Source organism: Silene latifolia, chromosome 11 (assembly GCF_048544455.1).
Source record: "Silene latifolia isolate original U9 population chromosome 11, ASM4854445v1, whole genome shotgun sequence".
Lineage (NCBI taxonomy): Eukaryota > Viridiplantae > Streptophyta > Magnoliopsida > Caryophyllales > Caryophyllaceae > Silene > Silene latifolia.
In genome coordinates, this window is record NC_133536.1 from 3,978,281 (window position 1) to 3,991,499 (window position 13,219).

Consider the following 13,219-nt stretch of genomic DNA (forward strand, 5'->3'; position numbering starts at 1 on the left):
TACCAAAACATTTAAAGCATCCTCATGCATCCACCTCATCATACACAATTATATATTTTTTAATTTTTTTTTTCCAAAAAAAGCAATGATGGTGGACCCCACTACTTCACATCTCAATTAATTTCTTTGTGATTTATGTTGTTTATTCTTTGCTCACCTTAGGGGGTGTTTGGTTTGAGCTTTTGGAATGGATTCAGGCCATTCCAATGTTTGGTTGGAGCATTTTGGAATGGAGTTAGATACTTGATGGATTCTAACTCCATTCCAACCTCTTAAAATCCCATACCCATCTCTCTCCCCAAGTTTCCAACTCCATTCCACCAAACACATTATTATTCCCATACGCGGATTGAACCAAACAACTTTAAACATGTATGGGGTTCTAACTCCATACCTCCTTGGAGTTAGAATTCATTCCATTCCATACCTAATGTTTGAACCAAACGCCCCCTTAGTTTTTATAAACAAAAAATTTGTACCTAAATAATACGATTATGAAATTATGCAATACAAAATAATATACAGTCCAAAGTTTAATTACAACAATTGACAAAATTAAATATAATTACAACAAATTACAACAATTGGTTAAAGTAAGTAATATTACAACAATTCTTAAAAATCATATTTTTATTAATAAACATTATTAAATATGAAATACTAAATACAACTATCAATTTACTAATAAATAAAAATATTAAAGATAAAAAATTCAGATCAACTCTGATAATTATAGGTGATTCGAGTAAACAAACAAGACGGGTGATTGGTGATATAATGTAAACACGATCATTTAACAACACAGTTTAAATGATAGTATGATGTTTAAGAAGTGAGTATCCATCTAGAGTACAAGACATATTAATAATAAGAGCTACATCAGAAATTAGCGGTTTAAATTTTCTATTTTATTCTTGGAAAAAAGTAATCCAAACATCCTATAATCAATTAAATATATAAATTATAAACATGACATTTAAAATTACAAATTCTCATTATAGACGGGGAATATCCCTCTATATAAACGGGCCAAACATGACATATATAACGTACATTACATATATTTTTAACGATTTTTATAATAACAATGTTTTAAAAGCAACCCCGCGCAAAATTACGCGGGTTAAAAACTAGTATGCCCTTTATTTACACATGATTTTACAAACTATTTATACTAAAAGTAATCTACCGATTATCAAACACGACCTTAATGTAAAGAAATAAGTCGCACCCGTCTTTGATTGACCAGTTTACTAGGTCAATTAAGTTTTTGTTTGCCAAATTATTTAGATGGTTTATCTGGCCAAAGTAAATTATTTGAATCGACCAAAAGCTACCTTGTTTTTTTTTGCTAGTGTTTGACATATATCTTCTTTTGTTAGGTAAAGTAGCATTTAAAAAATAACCTATCTAATTCTATCTTATCTTCCTTTTTTGCCCTACAATTTATTATATTAAATAATTATTTCAATTTACTTCATTTTTTTAAAAATCAGCTACCTCTATTACTTTTAATTTTCAGCAACATTATCATCCACCTTTTCAGGTTTCAGTTAATTTTATCAAATAGAGCCTAAATGTAAAATAGTGATACCAAAAGTAATTATATACCTATTATGCTTAGAGCTGTTCATGGGCTAGGATAGAGCTAGGCTGGGGGCGGACTGGGTTGGAGGGTTGCAGCAGATACACGTTTGGAAGTTGTGACCGGGCTGGGTCCCCATTATTTGGCTCGGCCCCGGCTCACATAGTGTCTACTTTTTATTGCAGGCTGGGCCGAAAACCTATCATTGGCCTGGCCCAGATAGGGAGGGGGCCTGTGCTGGGCTAGGCTGGCCCCCAGACCGGAAAAAAGTGTCCAAGAGGTGCAAGGTGGGCCATGCTGAGCCGAGTTAGCCCGTACCGTTGGACAACTCTAATTATGCTTTCCACCATTAATTAATAACAATAAAAATAAAATACTACTTGGGATTTAATAAAGCTTTATTGACTTTATTCCTTAGTATTTTAAGGAGCACTAGATTAACTTTGCTTTCTCGATCCATTTTCTAAGCATATCAACTGCGCAAGTGGTAGGCGGCGAATCGAGACCTTAACAAGTTGGAATTATAGATGTATAATCCACTTACTGTATTCTCATCTACTGTTTCCTTATCATATGTCCTTAATTCCATATTATCAGTAGGTCTTGTTTAAGACGGAATATATGTTTTATGTCTAAAACGAATCTAAATACTAGGGAGTATCACATAATCTAACAAGAACATAACCTTTGGCATTTTTTAAACAACTTATCATGTGATTTAATATGAATTTGCCCCGTCTTAAGGTTTACGACGAATACCTCTATCTTAATAAAAAAATGTCTTATTTATAGCTGCTGGCCGTTTTCATACTTCTCCAATTCTCCCTCTTAAGATCTTTACTCAAGCAAGTTTCACACTCACAACAGGTAAACTTGATATATGTCGTATTTTGTTGTATGCTATATTGCTATTGGTTTTATATTTAAGGTGGACTGAGGGACGGTTTCACAATAAATTTATTGTAAAATCGTCTTTCAACAAGTACCCTTTTACGTAAATGCTATGTATTTTTTAGCTAGAAATTATATTATTTAGTTTGAGCTATTCTTCACCGGATTTTCATCATGAACCATGCGAAAATAACCCATCGACAGTTCTTACACGGTTTATCGCGAGACTTACTTACAATCGATATATACTCCGATTTGTTTTACTCACCATTTACGGTAACCTTAAAAATATCACAATAGCCCAATTCATGTGACAATTTTGGTATTATTTTGACGGTTTGTCTTGCTGACCATTTTAATTTTCACAAATATAGTAGCATTGTATAAACAATGTTATTGAGCTATTTTATAAGTTGTTGAGCTATTTTATGAAGTTATTGAGTTTAATAATTATTCTGTTAAGCTCAATAACTTTGTGTCATAACTCGATTATTTTGTTAGTAGAGCTCGATAACTTTATACGGAGTAATAAAGCTCAATTATATTAAATAAGTTATATATATAACCAGTTGTATAATACATTAACCGATTAATTTTAAAACCTCTTATACCTCTTGTTACATTTTATCCTAATATTGGTTGTGACTGCAAGTTAAGTTAAAGACAGTCTTAAACAAGAATTTGTGTTATTTTGAAGGTGGTCGAAACATGAAGGCCTTATTACGGATATCGATACGGGCTTGGACTATATGGTGGTGTCTTATGCAAGTTTCAAGCTACCCTACCTTAACCTTAGACCTTGACGATCCAACCACGGAAAATTATTTAGCGTTGGTGGTTGCCCTTCGAGCTGCCCTAAGAGGGAACCAAGTCACTTGCGGTTTACCCGTGCTAGGGGAAACCGCAAGAGCAGAGGATCGGTTCGTGTTAGTAGAACTCGAAATCACTTCTACAATCAAAGTAACACTCGCAATAGACGTTCTTAACGTCTACGTAGTTGGTTACCTTGACAAACACGGTACATCATATCGCGCTAATTTACTTAAAGGGATACCGGAAATAGCTATGACGGACTTATTCGAAGAAGCGAATATTCGGCGACATATTCCATTTTCAGGGGATTACCCTCAATTGGAAAAACAAGGTGTCGATCGAGATACGCTTCCTTTAGGACTATTTAGGCTTAAGGCCGCGGCTAAGTCCGTGTATGGGGTAGAGAAGCCGAAACCAAAAGATGAGGCGGGTTTTTTAATCATTGCGGTACAGATGATTTCTGAAGCAGCGCGATTTAAGTACATTGCTAAACAGATACGGGCTATTCAACCGTATGAGTCTGTTTTACCGAATCCTAAGGTTTCGAGGTTGGAGAATAAGTGGGGTCCACTCTCGGAGGCTATTATAGGCTCGGATCACTGTGGCGAGTTGATGAAGCCGGTGGAGTTGTTTGATGAATATAATATTAAATGGATTGTTAGACGAGTTGATGAGATTTCTGCTGATATGGGCATACTTAAACACAGTTCCCCTAGAGTGCAAGTTTCTTAAGCTTTCTTAAGAAACAACCAACAGTATTGTATCTTTGTATTTTTTTACTTGTGAAATACTCACTCGTTTCGATCATTTGTTGTTTTTTGGTTTTGACATAAATACCAAGGAAAGGCGAATGTGACAATTACTAAATGACAAGTGGAATAAATTGGGTATGAATGATCAAATTACTCATTAAACTCATTCTTAAAATAGAAAGAACAACAAATGACTGAGACACCTAAAAATGGAAAAGGACAACAAATGACCGGGACAAAGGAAGTAGTATGAATAAATGTATTTGAAAAAGTAAAAGATTTCTATTTTACGATAAGTGGGATGATTGGTAAACGGCGGATTGGTAATTTTTCAGCATATTTAAGGCGTTTACCATGTTTGATTCACCAATCTACTATTTTGATGTTTGGTAAATGACATATTGAAAGAGTAGATTGTAGCTAAATCTACTCTTTTCCAATATGCTGCACCACCGAGCATATTCACATTAGTAGATTGTGATATATGAATCTGTCAACCTTTATACATAGATACAACTATCTATTAACCAGAATCCGTTAACTACCAAACACATTTAGTAAATCCGTTAATTGAAATATACTAGCTAGTCAAATATGTCAATCTAATCTGTTATTTACAATCTACTTGACCATGTGCTGAGTACCAAATATGGTCATAGCCTATCCATATATATATGTTGAGAATTGATAAACTAACCCATCTTGTCCCAATACTCACAATTCGTTTTACACAGACTTGTTAAAATCGATTGTTTTACTTAACTACCCTTGTATGAGTGTATACCAATTAACTTTATATGGCTATATAGAAAATATAAATGCACTTTTACAATAAAGTAAAATTGCTTTATTTAAAATATTAGATTATTAAAATAAAAATATTATTTTATATTTTTATTAAGTAATTTTATTGGGTCTAATGTTATCGGGTTCAGCAACTCTCCTATAAGACCGTCTTATACCATAAGACTGGCCCAATAGGAGAATAGCCCACACTCAATATGTAATTTTGTTTACATTTGAACTTTATTTTGATAACCCGACATTTTAAGATGGATACGGACATGTTAAAATGTGTAAGTTATCAAGTTATAATATTATGTTATTAAAATAAAAAAATTTGTACAATTGTATTAACTATTTTAATTGGGTTTTGGGGTATTTAGCTGGTCTTATTGATAAATTAGTCCTATAGAACAATTTGTGTATCGGGTTAGTTTTACACAAAAATAGGTCTTATAAAACTATTTGTGCTTGATTTATATGAGTTGATCATGGGCTAGGCCCCAACTAATTACAATTGGGCTTGATGTGCTACTAAGCCCAAGGTTAATATACAGCCTTCCATGCTTCTTCAGCTCTTCGGGCCGTAGTTGGTCTTTATTATTTGAAACGCAAAATGTCTTGTGATTTGTGAAGTTATATTTGCAATAACACAAATTCCAACATGTCGTTTATCAAACAATAATTTTGCATGTCAGCTGACAAATTTGTGTTTCTTATAACATATCCGTCTCATCTCTTTTGTCTTTGTATCAAATTTCGTGTACAGTATTGTTTGATAAACGACATGTTGGAAGATTTTTGCGGTAAGTAGATTATACATTTGATGTACTACCAGTCTACCACCAGTTGTATAATTTTTGAGTATTAAAATAAAATTTATGAGTTTTGTTTTAAAAATTATGAGTTTTAATATAAAGTTTCTGAGTTCATTCATTTAAACATTAAGCTCAATTTTTTTTAATAAAACTCAAAAGCATTACATATAAGCTTAGTTAAATTTGAGTTTTAACAGGAAAAAAAAATTGAAATCTAACTTATAAATTTGAATAAGCTCAGAAAAAATACACATATGCTTAAAAACAAATAAAGTTTGAGGTAATAAGCTAAAAAAAAAACACAAATACTCAAAAACAAATAAAATCCGAGGTAATACATCTAATGTATGATCTTTTTTCCCAGATTTTCGGCATAAATGCATAATCAAGATTTTTGACATGTTTGACTGACTAATTAATACTGAGTATGTCATTTTGGTTGTTTGGTAATTTACATAATGAAAGAACATATTTTGAAGTCAATATGCTATTTACAACATGTTGCTTTATCAACATATTTGTTGATATATTCTATAAATTAAAATTTACGTAATTTTACAAATAAAGAGAATGAATCGATCAGCTGATTATCAAACACTCTAATAAATTCAACTGACTATAGTATGCTGGTCAAATATGTCGTCATCTTATATCATTTACAATAAGCTTTTATAAGCTGCTTACGTTAAAAGTAATCCGCCGATTATCAAATACTCCCTCCTATTCTATATATTCTTCCCTATTTCCTAAAACGGATTATTCAGGTTTTCTTCCCCTTTCTTATTTTGGAAATTTGTACTCTTATTTTATTCATTTCTCTCTCCTATCACCAAACCCCACCCAACTCTTTTACTCATATTTTATTACTTTCCTTAATATTTTGGCCCCACAATTTCTTATTTAACTCATAATTATTCATCCCTCTCTCCTACTACCAAACCCCACCCAACTTTTTACTCTTATTTTATTCTTCTCCTTAATTCTCGTGCCCACAAACAAAGGGAAGAATACATAGAATTGGAGGGAGTACGACCTAAATGCAAATAAATGATAAGAATGAAGGAGTAAGGTATATTATTAAGGGATGAGGTTTTTGTTTTTGTTGACAAAATTAATACTCCATTAACCCAATGCAACTCAAGATGGAAAGAACATGAATACATGATAAGTAATTGTACCCACGTCCTTGGAATAAGACTGCAATGAGGTAGGTCATCAAAATTAGTAAAGCTTAAAATTAATTCCAATCAAATTAGGTAGCAAATAATAATTAGAGATAATAATTTGGAGCACAAATTGAGCACTACTCCAACTAATTTAACAACTAATCTAATTTAAAAAAAAAAACAAACATATTTAAAGTGTATATATACACATGAACGTACAAGGTAAGTGTCTGCATAAATCATAAATACAAGCTAAAATAAAACGAAAACGAAAACAAAAACAAAAGCGAAGAAGATGACGAGAACAACAAAGGGTGCAGTATTGGCAACAATGCTAATACTTGCTTTTGCAACTGCTCCTTCCGAATGCTTTATCGGAGGTATTTTCGACGCTATTTTTGGGAGACGTGACCCAGCGCCCGTAATAGTTCAGCAGCAGCCCCAAGTTGCCTATTCTGCAGCCGTTTACCCTTACTATCCTGGAGGCGTCGTCTATCCTGGAGGCTATCCTGGAGTCGTTGACCCTTACTATCCTGGAGGCGTTGTTGTCAACCCCTAATATCCTGGAGCCGTTTGTCGTCGACCCCTACTATCAACATGGCGGTGTAGCTGTTGACCCCGCTTCTTCTAAACCCTAAACCCTAAACTAATACGTACGTACCAAAGTACGACGTACCTTACCCTAGCTACTACTGCTCTTTATAATTTGATTTCACTTTTCCAGCTATTTACTTCGTTTTCAAGATGTTTTTTTTCCAGTTGTTGCCTTAATGTGTGCGCCCAAACTAAAGGCCATAATAATTGGTGTTTATTATTATGTGAAATGTACGTAAAATGTCTACTGTGAATTTATATTGTTAATTGATGATGTTAGTTGTTGCTTGGTACATTAAAAAATATTCGAAATTTTGCATCAGCTAATATTAGAAGCTAACAAATTTGAGTTTCTTATAGCATCTCTCTCTCATCTTTTTTGCCTTGGTAAAACGAGACGTAAGGTGTTGTTTGGTAAACAACATGTTATGGAGAATGTTTTGGGTGGATTCTGCGCAACGCTGAATCAGGTCAGGGTAGAGTTTATTGCAGGGTTAACTAGCTCGGCTACCTTGTTTAAAACTGTAGGGCAGGATAAACATTAAAATGTACGTAAAATAAAGTAAATAAAATAAGCAAGTAAGACAATAGATTTTGTACGTGGAAAACCCTTTAATTGGGAAAAAACCACGGACACCAAGTCAGAAGAGGTTTCACTATGTGTATGGAGAATAGTAACGTAAGTAGATACAATATAGAGTATTTTGTCTAAGTATTGTAGTTGTGTTGCTTGTAAAGTGATAGCATGTCTGTTGGAATGATCTTGGCTCCTCCTTATATAGTAGTTTTCGTATTTGTTGAATAATCCTCCACAATTAATGCGTAATATTTCCTCTTAATAACCAAGTGGTGTTAGTCTAGTGGTAGCCGGGTTAAACCTTGAAGCTTGCAGAAATGCAGGACTTGAGAGGTCTCGGGTTCGACTACCAGCTGGGGCGATGATCACTTGGCCACTGCAGCCCCCGAAGGGGGTGGCTTACATGGTCCATGTGGTGGTGCGGGAATGCATGGGCCCGGGGGATTCAACCCCCTCGTCATCAAAAAAAAAAAAAAAAAATATTTCCTCTTAATGACGCCATTAATTTCACCTTCAATGCTCTTCATTACCCGGATTAATGTTTGGCCTTTATGACATAATCTCTATAATTGTCTCTTAATTGGTGTAATAAAGCCGGAATATTCTCCATAATTATCTTGGTCAAATAATATCTTCTTACTTGATCGTTACCCTCTCCTGCATGGTGCCAGCCTAGAGCTACCCTGACACTTTCGTCTCAATTGTCAGGTCAGGGTAGAAGTGCATCCTGAACATAGTGCAGAAATATCAGGCCCAACAAATAATTTTTGGCATACAAGATTTTCGACATGTTTGACTAATTAATACGAATTATTACATTTTGACTGATTGGTAAACTGGATAATGAAACAACATATTTCAGGTCAATATATTATTTACAGCAACCATATTATTCTTTGACATTGGCATATTATAAAAAGGAAAATTTACTTCATTTTACAAACCAAGAGAATGATCGATCAATCTTCTCTACTGATTATCAAAAACCTAAAAAAAAATCCAGCTGGCCGCTAAAATATGCTGGTTAAATTTATCGTTATAATTTTGCCCTTTACTATATATATATATATACAGGGGCGGATTCAGGAATCAAATGTATGGTGGGCTAAAAAAAATATACCGGAGAAATCGTACGGGATAAGAAAAGAGGGAAAAAAGTTATAAATTTTGCGAAAAGAGCACATAGTATGTATTGAACCATGACTATAAAATCATGAACCATTTTATTGTTTTTGGTAGATATATCATGAGGCCATGAGCCATTCTATTAGAATCTAGCAAACCAACTCCGACAAATATTTTGAATAGTACTCATCGCATAATTAAACATATACTCTCTCCGTCTTCATTAATTATATACATTTGATTAAGTAATACATTTGATTTTGTGATAAAAAAAAAAGAGGTAAATAAATGATTGATACGAAGGGAGTGCAAAATACGGAGTACTTATATAGTGATAACCGTAAACAATAAACAAGTAATTGAGACGGAGAAAGATAAGTACGTAAATAGTGGTTGTTAAACAGCAATAAAAAATTTTGGGGAAAAAATGTTAATATGGAGACTCGATCCCGCGACATCCAAGTTCTAACAAGTTTCTAACATCAACTTCACCCACTTGTGCTACTAGGAGATACAGAAGATAACTATAACTAAAACTTATTTATCAAATTTCACATTGGGCTTGAGCCCACATAGCCCTAGGCGTAAATCCGCCCCTGTATATATATATATATATATATATATATATATATATGCACTAAATATAGGTCGCGAAATGATACGGGATGGGATTTTTATCGTCAAATTTATCGTTATAAATTTATCGTTTTACAAACTGTTTATGCTAAAAATAGTCTGTCGATTAATGATCAAACGCGCGCGACCTTAATGTAAGGAAATGATAAGAATGAAGGAATGTATATTTCATCATAAAGTGCCAAGTAGGTCGCAAGATGATACGGGATGGGAATTTTGTTTTCCGTCCTTTGTTTGACAAAACTTATAGCTGTTCATGGGCTATCCCACCCATTAGGCCCGCCCGTCCGGCCCGCTTATTCCGTGGGCTTGGACAAGTATTTTTTACCCGAAAAATTAAGAGGGCGGGCCAAGCCCAGCCCACCAAGTTAATTGGGCGGGTATGGACAACAAGAAAATCCCGTGGGTCGGCCCATTAGGCCCGTTTACTATTTAAAGCCTTTACTTTACACTTATAAAAAGACATTTTCAAAGAAAATTGTATCAATTTTATATGTATGTGAAACACTAAAATAATACGTAAACTATAAAGATTAAAATATAACGAAAATATTTATATATTGGGTACCCTTATTTATTTTAATTAATAAAACATTTAAATTGGAGTTTCGTGTTACGGCCCATTAGCCCATGGGCCGTCCGACTTTTGACTAAAGGGCGGGTAAGGGCAAGGATAATTGGCCCATAAATAAAGCCCGGCCCGCCCGCTAAAGTCTTAAAGGGTAGCTTTTTCCTTCACAGCCCGACCCATGTCCGGCCCAAGCCCGCCTTTGAACAGCTCTAAGTCAAAACTACTAAAACCCAATTCAATGCAATTCAAAATGAAAAGAACATGATAAGTAGTTGTATTCACGTCCTAACAATAAGATTGCAATAATGAGGTATGTCATCAAATAATTAATAAGGCTTAAATAAAATCAATTCAGATCAAACTAGTTTTAAACCCGTGCAAAATTGCACGGGTATGTATTTGGGCCGGTATTAATGTTTTTAGATGTATTTTTTTTTTTTTTTGTATTTCTATTGTACTTATCTAGTTGGTCTAAATCAGCGATCTACATAATTAATGTTTAAACTTGTTACAAATACTTGTTCACATGTAATGGTTTAAGAGGAAATAACAAATGATATTTTTTTAAAAAATATATCGTACTATCTAGTTTTTAAAAATTATGCATGTAATTTATTCGCATTATATGTAATTCAATCCCGTAATTAAATGTAATTCCTTCTCGTAATTATGTAATTTTATTATAATTTTTTTTTTTAAAATTATGTAATTCATTTATTTGTAATTAGTTTCATTTATTCCGATTTGTAATTCATTCCGCTTGTATGCCATTAATTTTATTTATTCGGAATGTATAAAATTATTTCATAGTATTATTTCATAGTATTTGTTCTAAGAAGGAATTTGTCGCATGTTTGTATAGCCGAAATTATGAAGAAATAAATACATTGCACACTAACGAGTCCCACCCTAACATGTATTTCCAAAAAAAAAAAGCTGAATTAATGACGTGACACGCCCTGGATTGAATATTGTCTTCTGAATTAATAAAGATAAGATTGGGTGGCAAATATTAATTCGAGATAATAATAATCTATTTTTTTTTTAAAAAGGAACATAATAAAAATGTCCGTAGAGTTGGTCGAAAGGGTATATTTGTAGTATATATACACACATGAACATATAAACAATAAACACAACCTAAAACAAAACAAAAACAAAAGCGAAGAAGCAGGGCCGTCTCGGGGTTTTGGGGGCCCCTGTGCGAACTCTAGAGACCTTATGTATAGAAACTCAATTACTAACCACCAAGACACTATCATTCATTGAATATTTAGTGTACTGCATTTATTTATTCTTTCTTTTACCTTGATTTCTGACCCAAAAAATTGGAGGCCCTGTGCAGCCGCACGGCCCGCACGGGTCCAAAGACGGCCCTGCGAAGAAGAAGAAGACGATGATGATGATGATGATGGGAACAACAAAGGGTGCAGTATTGGCAACAATGCTAATTCTTGCTTTCGCAACTGCTCCTTCCGAATGCTTTATCGGAGGTATTTTAGACTCCATTGGGAAAGCTAATCTATTTGCGTCACGTGATCATCAATTAGAGTTTGAAGCAGTTAATCAAAATAACCACAACTATCCTGCAAGCGTTGCTGTCCAGCCCAACTATGCTGTCGTCATCCCCCAGCCCCGCTATCCTACCGTTGTCTATCCCTACTATCAACAAGGCGTAGTCGTTGACCCTGCTTCTTCAAAACCCTAAACCCTAAACCCTAAACTACGTACCAAAGTACTAAAAGTACCTTGCCGTAGCTACTACTGATCGTTATACTTTCACTTCACTTTTCCAGCTATTTACTTTCGTTTTCTAGTTTTTTTTTTTTTTTTTTTTTTTTTTTTGTCTTAATGTGTGCGCCTAAATTAAAGGCGATAAATCGTGTTCAGAATTGAGAATAAACATCGTTATCAGTACTCCCTCCATTCAATTTCTCAACTCTTTGACAGTATGGATTTAGAACCTCATACCATCATATTATCAAACTCCATTTCATTCCATTCCGACTTGTTGAACCAAACGATCCCTTAATAATCAACTGAATATCAAACACCCTAACAAATTCAGCTGACTAAAATATGACAGTTAAATCTGTTGTTATAAATGTGTCATTTATAGTTTACTAAATGCTTTTACAAACTGTTTATGTTAAAAGTAATTTGATGATTACCAAACACGATCTAAATGTAAAGAAATGATAAAAATGGAGGAACGTATATTTCATCAGCAAGTGCATGATTGTAATTAGGTAGGTCATCAAATAATTAATTAGGCTTAAAATTAATTCAGAACAAATTTGGTGGCAAATAATTAAAGATAATATTGTGGAGCACATATTGAGCACTACTCCAAAAGTATTTCTAATCTATTTTTTTTTTTTAAAAACGTAATTAAATTGTACTCGTATATATATACATGAATGTACGAGGTAAGTGTATCCAAACCATAAATTAAATACAACATAAAACAAAACAAAAACAAAAGCGAAGAAAAATGTGTTTCACGAATTCAGTTAGTCTTCCTTGATACCGTTCGTCTTAACTTAACGAAGAAAAATGTCCCAATTTTATAATAAAAAATTACTCCCATTATTACTTTATCCGTCTTAGTTTCATACGAATTAATTCGTTTGAAATCAATAATATATTTTTTTGGTGTAAACTCGAAATGACCTGACCTGTACTTCACTCAACCGGCCCCGTTTGTCCAATCTAGGTACCTCTATGAAAATCCTACGTAAAATAATCATGCTTTCGTTGTATGGTTGAATAACAATTTCCATTGCATAAAAGTAATTAATTTAATTGTATGGACGACACAATTACACAAAGATTAGCATGTTTTTTTTTTTTTTTTTTTGGTTAAAATGGACACAGTAACATTAAAAAAGAGAGTTCAAGTACATCA

The 13,219-nt window shown here is 33.5% G+C and overlaps 1 protein-coding gene across 1 annotated transcript; it reads left to right on the forward strand.

The window, feature by feature from the left end:
* The first annotated feature begins 3,182 nt into the window (after nt 1-3,182).
* Nucleotides 3,183-4,021, forward strand: LOC141612607 (ribosome-inactivating protein PD-L3/PD-L4-like). The gene has a single exon (XM_074431419.1). The coding sequence runs from the start codon at nt 3,185-3,187 to the stop codon at nt 4,019-4,021; it is 837 nt and encodes a 278-aa protein (XP_074287520.1). The 5' UTR covers nt 3,183-3,184.
* Nucleotides 4,022-13,219: the final 9,198 nt, after the last annotated feature.

What these genes read in the sequence shown, in the direction of transcription:
- LOC141612607 (XM_074431419.1), top strand. Translation starts at nt 3,185, where the DNA reads ATGAAGGCCTTATTACGGATATCGATACGGGCTTGGACTATATGGTGG.